The sequence below is a fragment of the Kwoniella europaea genome, chromosome 2, assembly GCF_036810445.1.
Source record: "Kwoniella europaea PYCC6329 chromosome 2, complete sequence".
In the NCBI taxonomy this organism is placed as follows: Eukaryota; Fungi; Basidiomycota; class Tremellomycetes; order Tremellales; family Cryptococcaceae; genus Kwoniella; species Kwoniella europaea.
The window spans coordinates 315,829-332,977 of NC_089488.1; the positions used below are offsets into that span (position 1 = coordinate 315,829).

Sequence of the window (17,149 nt, forward strand, 5' to 3'; positions counted from 1 at the left end):
CATTAACTATGTCACAAAAGACAAGGACAGAGGTGATCTGTAACGACCTTCCATCTGCTACGCTGCGCGCAGCCGCAAACAACGCGATCTCAGCGGTTCAATGTCTCAGAGTCTACTGCTGTCCGAACACCAAGGTGGTACATGCAGGTGCCAGCGCCAGTCTGGATTGGTAGGTCTGTCTGTACTATACTCCTGGTCCAAGAATATTGCAGGGATGCGACCGCACTGGCCGGTTGCTACAACGTGTTGCTCGAAACTATACTGATACTATACTCACTCAGGGTAATACGTAATTGAAATACCAAGCTTTACGCCACAACCAATGTAAAATCCTGCGTGGTAAGGTAAAGGTAGGTTGTATCAGAATTCACCACCAACAACATCAATCAAGATCAACAATCAACAATTTCTCGTTCTCTTGTTATCATCATTACATATCAACAATAGACAATAGACTATCCTAGTCATAGGCTCATCACCCTCCAGAGGGCTACACATACTCATACAAGTGAACGCACGACTCAACCAATCTTTGCAGGCAAAGATATATACCCTTCCATCCTTTCCATCCTCCTCTCCTCCGACTGAAAACACGCGTCATGTCATCATCTCTTCCACTTACATCCTCTTCATCTGGCACGAACGCAAATGGTCATGGTCATTCACGAAACGCTTCAACATACATATCAGCCGAAGCTGGTAGACCTAGCAGTACGAACATCTCAAATCCAAGTGGTCTAACACAGAGATCACCCAGTCCATCACCTACCAGGCCAACATTCGGATTCAACAATGATGTCCCCATACCCCACTCGAACGGTCCCATAGCATTAGACAAGTCGCTCTCTGGCTCTGGTTCTGGGATACAGCCAGGAGGGGGATGGAGTAGTCTGACGCCCCAGAGGGTTGGGAAAGCTATCGGAGCGAGGTTCATGAGAGCTGTCAGGAGAGGGAATTTACCGTTTCTGTTGGTTTTCTTCAGGTGAGTTATTAGTGAGGGGTTATTGCGATACGATGGGGCTGGTGAGTACAGACGGACAAGTGAGGGGATATGCAAGACAATCACATTCTCAGAGAGAGGAAGGAAGAGTGACTTTCAATAGAAGAAGAGAGATATGATGAAATCTTAACCTCTCTCTCCCTCTCAAAACATCACATTTCATCATTGCCATCGTCTCTCTTTCTCTCTCTCTCTCTGCAAATTGGATACCTCGTGTTGATTACTGACAAATTGCTTCCAAACAGTTGTACAATAGTATTTTTCTCAGCCTTAGCAGGAGTAGGGTATCACGAGCCCCTTCCTGATTCACTCTCTGGTGTAGGATCACCAACACCTACCGAGGCAATTGCGAATCCCGGAGAGTTCAGGGTGGGTGGACCGGTTTTTGATGATAGGAAAGGATTAGAGAGGAGGATAGCGGAACAGAGGGCCTTGGAAGAATCTTGGGCGAGGAAGAGGAGACCCAAGGATGTGAGTGGTTGTTTTATTTTTTATGATCATCTTGGAAAAGAGGGATCTAGCTTGATGAGAGGTGGATGGATTGCGAGAAGTCGAGTCACAGTATGTGCTTGTGATTGGAAAGTAAAAGATGAGCCGAGTAGTGTACAGTGACCAAGGTGACGAGGAAAGGTTTCGTGCGGTCTTATAGAATTGAAAGAGGTTTGTAATGTAGAGTGGGCCGTGATGTCTCATACTAGCCATCCAGATCAGAGAAACGTCTTTATCAGGAGTTTAGCAGAATTAATATATTGTACCACAACGATACTGACTACTACTATCTGTTCATTTTAGGGCGCATGGATGCGTAAACAACGTGACGACAAGGCAATTCGACGTAAACCCAACCAAGGACAAGGTACAGCCACCTCGGGAAATAATGGCGATAGTAAGGAGACAGTCGGAGCTGTAGTTGAAGGTGGTCAGGGATTGGCCAAGAGGGATATCATCAGCACGACGGCGATTTAGATGAAGAAAGTTCTTAGAAGGTTTGAATCAAGGGTGGTATACAGTATATGAAAATTAGACAGACACAGAGACAGTGGTCAAGATTGGTTCGATTTGGTATCTTTTCTTTTTTCTTTTTTTCTTTTTTGCTATCCATTTTATATTTGGGCTTTAATTGCTTTATTCAGTACGTTTCTTACGATACGAAGTGAATCGAATCGAATCGAATTCGTTCATTCACTCATTATTCTTGGTAATTCCTTATAGATAACAAATCATTTAAAATCAAGTCATCTACGTAACTATACGAACAGTCATTTATAGAGTAGACTAAAAACATTATGATCAATTGCATTTGTGCACATGTGCGGATGTTTATGGGTAGGGGTTGGTATATGGATGAGCAGGACGATGGCAGTATCCAGTATCCGTTGATGACTGGTGCGTGCATTTGACTGACTTACGCATCGACAAATGGAAGGGAATCATCTCATGATCCATGTAAATCTCTCTATGCATCTCTATTATCTTTCATTTCTATGTAGAAGCATCATTCCTATCAATCGACTGTTACCTATATGCTTTCCCTATCTCTTCTTCGCAATGTCGATCATCTTTCACAGACGGCTTTCCCCCTTTGCCCTTTCCCTTACCAATTACGACTACTGCTCAATCGTTACTTGAGAATGCTTAATCCTTCTTGAGATCATTCTCGGCCTTTTCAACTTGCTTGGGTTTAGCATTTTGTAAAGACAAGAAAGCGTTCCATGGTATGTTGACTCCGTTGATAGCCAAGAGTCGATATTGGAGAGGAATGAACTGTGTTTCAATTTCATTAGCTCATCTTCTGTGAATCAATGACATTTCTGCGATGAGGACTTACACCCTGAACATTGGAGACGATCAGAAAGCAAGTTTGGTCATCGTAGAATCAGCTTATTGACTAATGTGTCGTAACTTCCGTATGTAGAAGTGAGAAAAGGAAGAGACGTACCATGTTAAGAGTTTGGAATGGGATGAACCTGTTTATCGTCAAGAATGAGAACATACATCAGCGATTGACATGAACTTACAGCTGTAGAAGGAAAACTTACAGCATCCAGTTCGCCTTCAAAGTAGGAACGAAAGCCTGGTCGTGTATTACATATCAGCTACTGACTCGTGAGGTGAGGCAAGGAAGAAGGGGAGAATCAAGTCGAGGAGCAAGAACGAGCAGGAAATTTAAGTGGGGCAGGCAAATTTGCAGACATTTGAAGCATAGAGATACGTGAGTAAGGTATGTAGTATGGGGGGCAGACGTGGTGATTCTCCCGAAGGAAGGATATATCACTCACCTCTTGCCATTTCGCTCTGGCGTCAGCGAGGGTCTTACCTTCCATGAGGGTCATAGCGTGGAAGAAACCTAGGAATCAAGAAGATATAAACATCAACAACTCATCCTGTACGAGGTTGAGCGGATCGCATGACGAAACGTTATCGGGCATGAGGTATAGGTATACAGCACACTCACCAGTCAATACGAAAGGAGCGAAAACGAATTGATCCAACCCCACTCTAGCAAATGTCGCAGGCCATTTACTTTTGATAGGTAATCTTTCCAAAGTCCTGAACCATACTGTTACGGCAGGAGCGAAGATACCTCCTCCCCAAACGACGATTCGGCTGATGGTAGGTAAAATGATTAACAGCATGAACATATTGAGAGAAGGCGATGGGAGTGAAAGGTAATACAAAGGAATATAAAACTGAATGATCAGCAGTTGTTCGATTCTACCTTTTCGAATAACGTGCTGACTCACGCAGTTCTGAAGAAATCATGTTTACTGCCTTTCTTCTCAATCAATTGTTGAGCTACGACTATTGGCAATTGCACGGTCAGCGTGATGTATTGGATTGAACCAGAAAAATTGCAGAAATGGATGGAACCTTTGTCAATGATGAAGCGGTGGAACGTTGGGACTTTGATCGTCTGACACTCACCATCACCAGTAGCAAAGAGTACCTATACCACATCTCAATGTAAGTACACATATACAGAACGTCGAACCAGATGGGTCAGACCACCACTCACAGCAGAAGACGCCATACCTCCTATCAAAGGTCTTCTAGTCAAGAAAGCAGAGTATGCTCCGAGTAAACCTGCCATTTTGTTTGATACAATCTATACTTTGTTGACGTTGAGGTGTTGATGTAGCAGTGATGAGTAGTAGAAGAAGATAATCAAATTTTATTGTCCAAACTATGGTTTGAATTGTTTAGAAGTTACCTTAATCCAGGACCGACGATGGTTCCGCGTTGAACAAAGAAAGGGAGAAAGGGGTCCCGCGGGGGTTTGCAGATGTACAAGTTGTGATGGGGCAATATGGATGGTGTAATCCAGCTGATGGAGGAAGGAGTCGATGGGCGCTGGAGGCGGTCGCTTGATCTCGAGTAGAATGAGAAATGGATGGAAGGACGTGTGCAAGCTGTAAGAGAAGGAGGGAGGCTGATGGAGATTGTGAGATTGCAAAGACCAGTTTTTTAGTGTTTAAGCTTAAGCTCCACTACGACTACTTCGGATAAATCCCATCCGAACACGATACCGACAACGGCATAAAACATCCCATATGGGATGCATCTATTTTACTTCATCCATCCATAGAACAAGTGAATAACCGTACCACTGTTTTGGGCATGTATGCATACGTCTAGAAAGGTGTACAAAGAATATGGAAGACAACCAGATGGCAAGCTTAAATCCATGTAACCCCAAAAAAGGAATCAGACCAATTCGAAATACCTCGCAACTAAAGGATGGAGAACGTCATGACATGCTATCAGCTGGTCTCTTCCTTACCGCGGTGTAATCACCAAGTATCACCCACCTTCCCAGTCGGTAACAGCTTTCTTCCACACTTCCAACTCGTGCTGTCTCGTACCTCCGTAATGATCTACAAAGTAATCACCAAACACCTCTCTGGCTATACTTCCCTTCGCCATGAATGATTCCACGGCACCTTCCAAAGACGTAGGTAGATGTTTCACCGTATCTCTAGTCACTCCAGGTGAGTTCAAGGGCCCATAAGGTAACTTGGTCTTGTTCTTGATGCCTCGGAAACCAAGTGCGAATATAGCGGAAAGAGCGTAGTATGGGTTCATCTGTCGTTCATTCATCAGTCCATTCCTTCACCTGCTTATACCTGACTATACCAGCCGCTCAAAACGATTAGAAGTAGAAGTCCGGTTGTAAACACTCACATCTGCACCGGGTACTCTCACTTCAAATCTCGTAGCATACCCCTTGACTCCAGGTCCAGATAATATCCTAACAGAAGCAGCTCGAGAATCATATCCATAGGAAGCGGTATCAGGTGCCCACATTGCCTAAATCAAATATATGTCAGCTACACATATTACTTACGTACCGCAATAGTAGCTCACCTGACCACCTTGCAGACGTTTGTAGGAATTGATCGTAGGACAGAACATCGGTACCACTGAATGTTTCGATATCAGCTCGACTTATTGAGATAACGACGTCACGTAGCTGGAAGACACAATGTATACTTACCATCGGGCATACCTTCCAATAAACCAGCTAAGAACCATTCTGCCTCTTTACTGAGGTACTTCACATCATCATATTCTGCATCTCTTCTTCCACCCGATTTCTCTTCTTCCTCTGTTACTGCGAAAATGTTCTTACCCGAGGAATCTCGAAGTGAGACGTGAATATGTCTTTAACAATATGGTTTGTCAGTTTTTGAACATTCCACAGAGAAAAGGTATAGTGGTTCAACCCACCCTGAGCATCCAGGAAGCTATCCACCCGCATATCAGCTGAGTTTCATCATTGAGTCTTTGCAGCTAGAGGGTGATCCAACTTACATCTCCCCATGGTTTAGCCATAAAAGTAGGCATAATATCATATTTCATCCCTACGGATTTGGCTACTAATTTAAATAGACAGGCATTGTCCGCCATCCTCGCTGCGTCGGTGTAGGCTAAGGCAGTCTCGAATACTCCTGGGCCGGTCTCAGTGTCTGAATTAATCAGATGATATCAGCCGATACTCCTCATCATTGTGATTTGGGTCCGAATAACGCATGTGGGCTTATTTAACCAATAGTCACTCACGATGCCCTTCTACCTCTATACCGAAATCTACTGCCATATCGTACAGGTCATGGAAATAATCTTGGTTCAGAGTCGGTCGAAGTAAAGAATACCCGTGCACTGTTTTCAATGATATAATCAGCTGGGTTTTTGTTCACACAGAATTGTCCAACTGTAAAGTTGACTTACTTCCGGGTGTGAGCGGTTTAAGATTGTGAAAGTTCTTATCTGCCAACGTCTGGGCGGTCTCCTTGTATTGGAAGTACTAACGAACGAAGAAACATCATACAATTAGCTTGATATTTCGATGATGCGATCAGTGTAGATAATGTCCTGTACGAGGGGTGGAGAGGTCTTTTATTTTAGGAGAGACTAACCTCAAACTCAGCTCCTGCCATAGCCTTATACCCCTCCCCTCCTTGATCTTCCAAAACCTTATCCAACAGACTTCTGGGATCGGCAACCAGCTTCTCGTTCGTCTCTGGTACGATAAAGCTACACAAGAAGAAAGGTATATTCTTCTCCCATTTCAATCGTCTGTAGGTCGATAAGTCCACTACAGCCCATAAATCTCGATAACCATTCGACCAATTGGCCACGAGGAGTTCTTTAGTGTACGCTAGATCGTGGACTGCAATAGCCAATGGTAATCAGCTGATGTGCCATCGGTTCTAAAACACAGTCGCATGATGCAGAAAGGGCGACACGGCAAGACAAGACGAGTCAAGTACTTACTATCCCATCCATAGATCGTTGAACAGAATCCAAATCCATCGCCTTTGACTGTACTAAGGAACTTATCTTTCGACATGATCTTACCTCTCAGTACACCATCGACATCGACACCTAAATCATGCCATGCCCACCGAGTCAGCATAAGCTACTTGATGTCGTGAGAACTCTTTGCTATCGTTTGGTTTCTCGTACGATACTCACCGGCCACTTTGACCTTGTTATCATCTTTCAACAGTTCCTTGAGCTCTTCAAGGTCGGTGGGGGCATTCGGGGTGGGCGAGGGAGGCATGGTGGGAGGAAGTTCCGGGATGGTGGGGTGTAAAGAGGGATATGGCGTGGGAAGATGACTGGGATATTGAGGATAATGTTGACGATATGTGAATAATGATAGGTATATATGTACCTCTTATCTATCCGTCTGTACCGAAATAGAAATAGCTCATAACAGCTCATAACCGAGATCTGCTGTCGACTGCGGCCACGTGGGTATGACGCATGTTGCTTGTACTTTCCCACGGATGATCAAATGAGCTATCCGTAATGTCAGTCGCGTAAAGTTGAGATGAACATGAACATATGAGCATATGAGCATCACGATCGAAGCTCTTGACTCATATGCTCACAGCACATTCCTCCCAAAGTATACCATCCAATTAAACCCAACATGCCACCCCAAGCACGATCAATTTCGTCCTACTTCAAGCCCACCACCGTCGTAGCTGCTGCATCAGCATCGACCGCGACTGCAACCACTCCGGACAAGAAGAAAAGCACGTTGAGCGAAGCTGCCAAGCGGGCCATCCAGGAAGGTGCTCTAGCCGCGACTACCGACGGCGATGCAAGTTTGAAAGAGAATGATCTGAGTGAACCATCGGCTAAGAGGCAAAAGGTGGATAGTAGTCCCTCAGAAGTTAGTAAGTGGACGGGGAAATCACACTTTCTGCATGGTCTAATCGACTGGACTAATCATCGATTTGGCTTGTTCGTATGCGCAGAAGTAGCAGATATCTTCTTAAAATCCTCACCATCTAAATCCACCTCTTCTCCTTCCGCTTCGAGGATATCATCAGTAACAAGATCGAAAACACGCGAAGAGCTTAGAGAAAAGATATCAGCCAACCCTCAATGGTCGGCCAAATTGAATCTGGAAATCGATACGATGGGTGAAGATTGGTTGTTGGCTTTACAGGATGAATTGACGAAATCTTATTTCCTCAACGTAAGTGTAATCTGGAGCTGTTAATCGTTCATCAAATTTGATACAAGATGGTCAAATCCGATCGTGTGTTCTGTCTATGTCTGAGGTCTGACGTCTGATTGTATCGTGTAGTTGAAAGAGTTTGTTACGAATGAACAGAAGACGAAGAAAGTGTTTCCTCCAGGTATGTACAGTCTAGTCACTCTGATCGTTCCTTTCAATCTGATGTATATGTTTACTGGTGCAACAGCCGAAGATATCTACTCTTGGTCCCGATTCTGCCCTTTGAAAGATATAAGAGTAGTCATAATAGGTAAGCAACCTCTCAAAAAACATTTTCACAGGTAACACAGCTCGCTGACTTATGATCGTATTGTAGGCCAAGATCCTTATCATGTGAGTCATACCAAATTAACCGTGTGACGAGTGACCACTAACCTTCACCTTGAATGATCATTTGCAATTGAACAGGACGATGGACAGGCACACGTGAGTATCCTATCTTCCTAAATATAGGGATACAGTCGCTCAATGTACGTCTTTTTCTATAGGGCCTAGCATTCTCAGTCCGAAAAGGAGTAAGGATCCCACCCTCCCTACGAAATATGTATAAAGAGATGCATGACGAGATACCTGAATTCGTCATACCGAAACATGGGTGAGTGATCTCTGACTAATACAATCAGGTGAACGTCATGATCGATTATGAGCTGACAAGACAGGCGACTTTGTCCAGTGATCTCACTGAATGGGCTAAACACGGTGTATTGCTGTTAAATACTTCTCTGACCGTTAGAGCTCATGAGGTACGTTCGTTTCTTGGTAATCACACTTGGATCGGCTTTTGACCCACTCTTATTATATACTGATGGTTATGGAAATATCAATGTTCTACTACAGGCCGGATCACATGCGAACAAAGGATGGGATACCTTCACCGCGGCCGTACTGAAAGTAGTCACATCCCGACTCGCACCTGGTCCCTCACTCTCGGCTGCATCAGACGATAAAGTTCCAGGAGCGAAGGGAGTGGTATTCATGGCTTGGGGTGCACATGCAGCCAAGATGTGTGCGGGGGTGGATAAAGTAAGCACATTTTGTTATATCCAATTCCGAGTTTCGTTTCCTCTTGAAATTTGCAAGACAGGAATGACTGAACACGGAGTATTAATGTACCTTACCTTTTATTTTGTCAGACCAAACATCTCATCCTGAAATCAGCTCATCCATCACCTCTCTCAGCAAGTCGAGGGTTCTTCGGCAACAACCATTTCAAAAAGGCAAACGAATGGTTACAACTCAAATATGGTCCAGAAGGCGGTATCGATTGGAAAGCTCTTGGTGCAGGTGAAGGCGGATCTGCATAATCTCACCTGAGATCAGGGAAATAATGAAAATGATCAACTGATAAATATCTTGTGCAATAGAATAATGTATATATACAATTTGACATATTACGATATTAGTTGTTTGCTTGCCTGCGCATGCATCTATATCTCTGGACATACTCAATACCCAATTTAATGATCAATCCCAGTTAGATGCGACTATATAATGTACAGTGTGTCATACATGAGCTTTCCAACACATATAGAAGATATGTATATAATCTAACTCGTCCAATTCTTCAAATTACCATCCTTAACACTCAACTGCTTTCCGTCGTAACAGCTGATCCAGATCCACTAGCCTCGCCCGAAGGTGTACTAGTAGCAGGGGATTTACCTTTCTGAGGTCTCGCTCTTCCCCAAACGACCTTGGCCTTCTTCCCACCCACTTCTATTCCACCTTGAGCCGATAATGCTTCAGCTACCCTCTCAGCCAATTGACGCTGTTTGAAGTTTATGAATGCACAATCTACCATTTCCACCAGAATCCATTAGCCATTTCACAATATTATACAGACCGGGGTGGATTCAGATTTTGACTCACGAGATGTCTCTACGATGGTTATTCCTTTTATGTCTATAGGTTTAACGAATGGACATGCTCCAACTAAGGACGCTCGAACTTCCGATTCGGTAGTGGTAGGTAAACCAAGGAATAAGAGGGTTGTCTATTGGAATAAAACAAGATCGGTGTTAGGCTTTTCACGTTGATTCAAGATTAGATACTCAGATAGATAGATAAAGACAAAAAACTCACAATTGATTTATCCTCTGGAGCTTTCATACCTTTACTCTCGGCTTGTTCTCTCAATATCTTCTTTGCTACAGGATCATTTTTACCGTAATAACGATCTACTATATTTTGTTTGGCCAATGCCCCTTCTTTCGGTATTTCATGTCTACATCGTAAACATCAGACAATGAGCATCTCCGCCGCTGATGAAACGTCGCTGGATGATGGAATAAGATGGTTGGATCGTACTCACCTGAAAGGACATTCTCCACCTCTCTTACATTCCCCTTTGACGAAAAAACTACATATATGTGGTCTATTCCTCTTGTAATATGGATCAGATCTAGCTATCCCTTTTAACATCTCTCTACCAGCTCTGTTCGCAACTTCTGAATCGAACGATGATGATCCGTCAGGTGAATCTGCCATCTGAGCTTCTAAATTCTGTATATAATATTCTATAACCGACCAAACCATACCAAGTTAAGTCAATATGATATTCCTCCAAGTTAAGCGAAGTTGAGAGGTAACTCACGCTTATTGATGTCTGACGATGGAGCTTGACTCTTACGTCCCAAAGCTGCATCTCGGACCTGGACTGGTAAACCGTACTCACTGCAGTATAAGACTCGATCAGCACCGTCCGGTAGTCTTTGATTTGATTTTGAATACTCACAGATCCAACAAGCAAGTCTGACAGACCCCCTTGATCTTCGCGCAGGTGTTACAAATCTCAGTTTTCTTAAATCTAGCTCCGGCTCCGGGATTCCACCTGAACACTGTGAACGGTCGATTACAGATCTTACATTCGTTGCCGAATTCTTGCTTTGACTACGTCCCATCCACAAGTATCAGAAAAGGCTGAACGGAGGAGGGTACGGAAAGAAGGGAAGAAGGAAGAATGACTCACCATTCGTACATATGGATTAGGTCCTAGACCTATCATCGAATTTGTTGGTCAGCTACTGCGAGTTTCCTTATGTAGCATAGCGAAGGCGACGTACATGTTTCGCACCTATACATTCACCATGTCAGCTCATTGTCTAATCAGTGACACAGGAGCTGGACTTACAATATAGGGAAATCAGAACTTTCCACTCCTACTTTCTATTTGACAAACAGCCAAAGGCACAAAAGCAATCAGTAAGCTCCTCTTCTTTCAACGTGATACCGAGGGTTTAAACTCGGCACAGGAGATGACTTACATTTATATCATGTTTGGCTGGCATCTTGGGCTGTCTTCTGTCAGATGTCTATGGTATAGATGGTGAAAGATTGCAAAGCTAGATAATTATCTTGCTCATGATGGACCTCATCTTTGACTTGGAAATCAACAAGGGGTTGGTGGCAACGAGGAATGAGGATTGATCCCACGTCATATTCATTCAAAAATGAAATTGATACATTTGATCCCGTGTTGTTTTCACCGATCACCCGGAAAAAGATACAGTTACAACCATGGAGATACGGAGTGTATAGCAAACTTGGAAAGGCCACCCGAGTATATACAGTAAGAGAAATGGAGAGAGAAATGCGGAGGTACTGTTCATACGTGTACATGCTATGGTGCTTATTTCATATTTTATACAATATTGTATCGTAATGTACATCCAACGAATCACCTTGTATATATGAATGGATCTAGAGTGGATGCTGAGATGGTATGCTATATCGAAGGCTATATGATTTTGCGTTTGGGTGATCAAGTGTTGTGCTTGTTATGGGTGGGTTATTAAACAGTTTGACGTGATGTAAGAGGTCCATTTTGCCATCTCTTTTTGAGTTATTTCTATCTATCTCTCATCCTCCCATTTGATCCTCGGTCCACTACTTGACTCATCATCATCCACCAACATATTTCTGTCCCTACCATTACCATTACCATTTTCATCATTTGACCAACCTTCACTTGGTCCTCCGCAACCAGGTGGTGGGGAATCACTATATGTCAAACCCGATCTCCTAATGATATTCTCTAGATGGGTGATGTGAGATACGGCTTTACGTAGAATAATGGCTTTCGAATCGGTTGGAAGGGATGATGGAATAGCTTGACGAAGTGCTTGAAAACCTGAATTTATTGACCTAACCGATTTTTTCACAGACGAAAAATAAATAAAAATTGGTCGTTAGCAATATGAGCGATTTTGAATGATACTGTGATATAGCAAGGAGTACGACTCTTTTTTTGTGGATGTGGCAACTCACTCTCTTCTCTTTTGTTCAGACATCAGATGAGCCAATCTCCTCGTCTGACCAGCCGTAGGAGCCACTCCGCTCACACCCATACCCACACCCATACCCATACTATCATCAGCTTCCATCCCTACCGGTCCGCCTCTCGAGAATCCAGAAGTGGAAGAATGACTCCTCGATCTGGCCAAGTTGGCACCACCATCGCCGCCACCACCACCATTTCTGTGGCCGTAGGGTGGCGGGTAAGCTAAAGCAGGCATAGATGATGGTGGTAGAGCTCTCAGTGGTGGAGAAGGGATGTCGTATCCGTGGATAGGGATGGAAGAAGGGTGATGTGAGTTGTGATGATGGTGGTGGTGGTGGTTTGGAGGGTGATTTGGTAATGGTACTGTTGTTTGAATATGTGTAATAGAAGGACGACGATGTTGGTCAAACAGATCTTCTCTTGAAGAACGTCGACTCTGCCTGGCTGTAGATACTGCTTGATGTTCGTACTCCCTTTCCCTAAGCTTGGGTGGGGGTCCAGCACCGGCACTAGGTGATCTCCTTTGCTGATGAGCCGTCTCATAAGGGTTATAGCCGGCCCGGATATTTGGTGGATACATCCTTGGACTACCTCGAGCGGTAGAGCCAGCAGTGGAAGAAGCGTCCAAAGAAGGAGGAGGGGGAGGCATCGAAAGTGGGGGTGGTAAATTTGGTGATCCAGATATGGAATGCAAGGGCGGTAAAGATATTCCAGCCGATTTACCTACTGATCCTCCAGATGGGATTCGATGCAACTGAGGTCTATCGGATGAACCACTCCTCCAAGAGGATTCATGCTGGTTGCTCGTCGAGAGAGATGGGAAATCCCTCTCGATAGGTGAAAGCTGATCATTCCTCTCTGAAAATTTCAACGAAGCAATCGAATTCGGCGGGGGCAGATGTATTCTGGGTAATTGTTCCCTATCCCGTTCTCGTTCTCTTTCTCTTTCAGGTTGAGATGTCGAAGATGTCCTGCGGGGATAAGGGTGTGAACGAGTATATGAATGAGAGATTGGAGGTGATCGACCTGATGAAGGTGATCCATGACGAGGTTCTGCCAATCTCGAAGATTGAGGGTATGAAGATCTTTCGTATGAATCTCGGAGCTGCTGCTGCTGAGGCTGGTGAGACGAGGAAGGGTGTGAAGGTGGCATTCTAGGTATATTGATGGGAACAGACGCAGTCATGTTCTTCTCCTCGACAGATTTATAATGATGAGACCGATGATCCCCCAGATCAGTCGAAGTCGAAGTCGAGGAACAAAGATTCGACTTTTTAGGCGGAGAGAAATCGGTAGATCTTGAAGTTTTCACTGGAGATGTCATAAGTGGAAAACTTTCGCAGATGATCTCTTTCGTCTGTATATATATATATTTCTTCGAAGATCTTCTTCTGGCTGATGTGAGACGACCTTTCGAAAATTTTCGAAAGAAGAGATGATAATAACGTTTTACTGTTGATCAATGAAACGTTTTGGATTTTATTGTGGATGAGAGGGATTTATGTATACAACCAAGAACAACGCCCTCAAGGTGCCTTTGAGGTGTCAAATCGTGCTGTACTCGAGGGGGTGTTCTCGATTCCTCGCGTTTCGATGAGGAGTTAGAGGATTACCTTGATATGCTGAAGGATATGCCTGTACTTTCTGGTTTGACTGGATTAGGAAGACAGGTGAGCGTGAGGTCAAGGCGCCTGATTGTACTGCTGATGAACCAAAAGAAGACTGTTGATAGAATGATCTCGTCAGCAAGTTTGGACACGTACAATCGTGCTTCTTATGACTCATATCTCACTGATTATGCAATATCCGATATTGAGACTTGAGGAAGTTCTACAAGATCCGAGCGATTTGGCGGCGGATAAGGATATTGATCTTCTCAAGAACAATGCTAAAACGTATGGCTAACGGAGAAGTGGGCGTTCGAGTGGTGTCGGTGATTTGGGTGCTGGTCCTTTGAGATTCGTTGCCGTGTGGTGTGAGGTGTGTAGACAGACGGGGATGGGGAAAGGTGCACGGAGATAATCGGTAGTTACCAAAAGTCGTGTTCTTGTGTATGTCCTCTGTCTATCTAAACACTCGAAGCAAACCAAAGAAGATACCGCCGGCAAACGCAGGTGATCTTGGTGTATAGGGAGAGGAGAAAAGGAATAAGGAAAAGAACGACGCGGTGTAGGCGATTTGGCTCAACACTGAATGTGAAGGATCGTTTAAGACAGTTTGTCGATCACACCGTTTGTCAAGGATTGGCAACAAAGGTTCTTCTTCTGTCTGGCTATGACGTGTTGACCAGCCAAGTGTTGATCTTTCCCTTTCTTATGCGATCTTCCTTGTACCCCCTTGAAGATTTCGTTGATCGATGATCCTGATCTTGATCCTGTGCTTAAAGATTCCGAATTCCAAAGTAACGTCTTGTCCAAATGTCCAAGAGGATCGAATTGATGGAAAAGGAAGACAAAAGAAATGCGGTGAGTTGACAAAAAGAGTCCTTTCAAGCGTGTTTGTCACACCACACTTGACCCCTCAAAGTCTATCACGAACCGAGTAAAGGGAGGGTGATGGACAGTCGATGCTTCTCCCGGCGGTTCCGTTCTTCCAATTCCAATGAAGAAAGGAAGAGCAATGGGAAAGTGAAGAAAGAGTAAATTGATTGAATATGGCTATGTTAATGGTGTAGAACGGAAAACAATTGGTTTTAGGCGAAAGTCTATCGTGAAGAATGTTACGATCAACTCTTTGATCACGATGAGTATGAGGATTCCTTTGAGTGCCGCCGGTCCGGGATGTGCAAGTGCCCTCGATGTGTCCTCGTGATCCCACCAAACCAAGCGAAACGAAATCTAAGTGTTGAGCTCTGTTTACTTTTTCTAGATGATTGCAAGGTGATTGATCCCTTGAACCCTTGATACCTTGTGCTTGGACGAACGGTCGATTTCCTTGGAGCTACGGAAATCTAAAGGTACGTCTGTGTGTATTCTTGTGTGCAAAAGTGATTTATCTGATCCGAAAACCGCGGTTATTTGATCACGAGGTAGCAGGTTATCCGTACTTTTTGTGTTCTCTATTCCTTGATCATTTACCCTTGTATGGTGCCTTCCGAGGACCGTTGCTAGTGCTGGAGTGGGTGTCGTCAGGGGAGCCACCTTTCCTGTCCTTTCCGTCGCTGGCTTTGTGAATGTCCAAGACGATGACCGAGGAGCCACTTTGGTGGATGTTGACAACACGTTGAAACGGACTAATCTGACACGGCGAACTTGGAGATCTTACTGGCGCTTGGACCTAAGAGACTAACAATCGATGCTGTTAAGATCGGACAAGGATGGACGAGTGACCGAAGGTGCAAGTTGCTGATTGACCAAGTGGCGTTGCTTTCCGCTTCAGCTTCCAGAGGAAGGATGCGCCTGAGACACTGAACCTGTTGCTTAGAGCCACCGGAGTCAATCAATCGTGGTCTATGGCGATGCCTATTCCTCTGTGTCTATACGGAAGACGGGCGGATGTGTGTTGATTGCTGGCTACGGCACGATAGATCAGCGTGTGACTCACCGGCTTGGAAGAGAGGTCTGTGTATGATGTGGGACATATGCCTGTCAACTTACTTTCTGGCGAGTATACAGTGGTGAGGTTGAAGATGCAGGACGAATAGTCGGCGTCGAAGACGTTGCAGTATGGTATCTGTATGAGATATGCAGGATCGGTATATGATGATGACAGGGATGATATTTAAATCCGAAATAACCTTTTCGATGATGTATGCGTAACCACGCTAAAACGAACTATATCGGGAGGTATGAATATCTTGTGGTCCTGGTGAGAACGAATAATATTGGTAAGGAATTGTAATAAAATTAAAATAGGGAAAGGAGACCGGGGGACATAATGATATGGGTTTAATATATCTAACAACTGATCAGATTATTGAACATATCCTCAGGGAGGCCCGAAGTAGCGATGATCCCTCAACTGGGCACCTGCTAATTAGGTAGGTAGGTGTTTTGACACGAAAATCGAGGTGGGTAATAACCTCGGGCGATCATGCGTGATTGGGATTGGGATTGGGATTGGGATTTCCGATCTGAGATGTTACGTTGATCTGGGTTTTACCGATTCAAGGAGAATTCAAGGAGAAAAAGAAGATCAAAGACATGCAATGCATTACTGTATTACTGTAATTTGACTTTTTCTCTTTTTCTCTTTTGTGGAATCTGTTCGGATATTACAGCATATCATATGCTTATTCACAAGAGGTGATCAACTCTTGTCCGCCGAAACCTTTTTACGGAATTGAATTTGGATACTGCATTTTTACACGCCACAACAATAACAATGGAAAGAGAGAAAGACGATACACGATCAGGAAATAAGACACTCCCTCGGTCTTAGCTCAAGTTGAAATTGCTGAGCACTACTGTATTTTATACTGCGATCACACGGGTATGATGATTTTAAGGAAAAGGGAGTGTTTTACGTTAAGATTATTCTCTTACCCTCTTTTTCTTTTTCAGGTAGTACCTTTGATCTGAAATACAGCTCAGCGCTTATCTGTTAATCCTAAAAGTGGTCCGTCGATAGGTATAAAACGGAGACGATCTCACATCTCGGACACCCCTGGCCGGCCAGACTGTATCCAAAAACATGACACGCTTTCTTTCCTGGTTGGCCAGACACCCGAACATCGAGTAGAATAGGGGATCTGCGCAGGATCGTCAGATGCAGCCAGATCAATACATTGCTTAGCCCTCCGCAAGTGATCACGTACATGTGATCTCGGATCGTTTGGTTGACCAGGCTCCTCCGATTCGGGTGATGCTGCAAGTAGCTGTGTCCTCCTAGACTC

The 17,149-nt window shown here is 44.2% G+C and overlaps 6 protein-coding genes across 6 annotated transcripts; 2 read left to right on the plus strand and 4 right to left on the minus strand.

Annotated features, from left to right (window-relative positions):
* Window positions 1–599: 599 nt before the first annotated feature.
* On the plus strand, window positions 600–1,966 carry V865_006466 (uncharacterized protein; the record flags this gene model as incomplete). The annotated part of the gene is made up of 3 exons (XM_066230224.1): window positions 600–982; window positions 1,246–1,471; window positions 1,793–1,966. 3 exons carry the CDS (start codon window positions 600–602, stop codon window positions 1,964–1,966), a joined length of 783 nt encoding a protein of 260 aa, XP_066086321.1.
* Window positions 1,967–2,635: 669 nt separating this feature from the next.
* V865_006467 (protein SYM1) lies at window positions 2,636–4,091 on the minus strand (the record flags this gene model as incomplete). The annotated part of the gene is made up of 8 exons (XM_066230225.1): window positions 2,636–2,764; window positions 2,940–2,967; window positions 3,040–3,074; window positions 3,280–3,347; window positions 3,456–3,607; window positions 3,745–3,802; window positions 3,926–3,947; window positions 4,017–4,091. 8 exons carry the CDS (start codon window positions 4,089–4,091, stop codon window positions 2,636–2,638), a joined length of 567 nt encoding a protein of 188 aa, XP_066086322.1.
* A 614-nt stretch (window positions 4,092–4,705) lies between these two features.
* V865_006468 (uncharacterized protein) lies at window positions 4,706–7,064 on the minus strand (the record flags this gene model as incomplete). Its single annotated transcript, XM_066230226.1, has 12 exons — window positions 4,706–4,731; window positions 4,810–5,083; window positions 5,183–5,308; window positions 5,366–5,421; window positions 5,496–5,662; window positions 5,729–5,745; window positions 5,813–5,967; window positions 6,062–6,160; window positions 6,230–6,305; window positions 6,418–6,671; window positions 6,776–6,886; window positions 6,977–7,064. 12 exons carry the CDS (start codon window positions 7,062–7,064, stop codon window positions 4,706–4,708), a joined length of 1,449 nt encoding a protein of 482 aa, XP_066086323.1.
* A 375-nt stretch (window positions 7,065–7,439) lies between these two features.
* Window positions 7,440–9,340, plus strand: V865_006469 (uracil-DNA glycosylase; the record flags this gene model as incomplete). The annotated part of the gene is made up of 10 exons (XM_066230227.1): window positions 7,440–7,689; window positions 7,771–7,994; window positions 8,106–8,157; window positions 8,224–8,286; window positions 8,353–8,369; window positions 8,445–8,462; window positions 8,525–8,631; window positions 8,710–8,779; window positions 8,874–9,059; window positions 9,170–9,340. 10 exons carry the CDS (start codon window positions 7,440–7,442, stop codon window positions 9,338–9,340), a joined length of 1,158 nt encoding a protein of 385 aa, XP_066086324.1.
* A 281-nt stretch (window positions 9,341–9,621) lies between these two features.
* Window positions 9,622–11,323, minus strand: V865_006470 (pre-mRNA-splicing factor SLT11; the record flags this gene model as incomplete). Its single annotated transcript, XM_066230228.1, has 10 exons — window positions 9,622–9,830; window positions 9,906–10,029; window positions 10,119–10,260; window positions 10,348–10,552; window positions 10,630–10,709; window positions 10,771–10,925; window positions 11,005–11,033; window positions 11,099–11,109; window positions 11,167–11,201; window positions 11,300–11,323. The coding sequence occupies 10 exons, from the start codon at window positions 11,321–11,323 to the stop codon at window positions 9,622–9,624; spliced, it is 1,014 nt and encodes a 337-aa protein (XP_066086325.1).
* A 564-nt stretch (window positions 11,324–11,887) lies between these two features.
* Window positions 11,888–13,639, minus strand: V865_006471 (uncharacterized protein; the record flags this gene model as incomplete). Its single annotated transcript, XM_066230229.1, has 2 exons — window positions 11,888–12,179; window positions 12,303–13,639. 2 exons carry the CDS (start codon window positions 13,637–13,639, stop codon window positions 11,888–11,890), a joined length of 1,629 nt encoding a protein of 542 aa, XP_066086326.1.
* Between the last annotated feature and the right edge of the window lie 3,510 nt (window positions 13,640–17,149).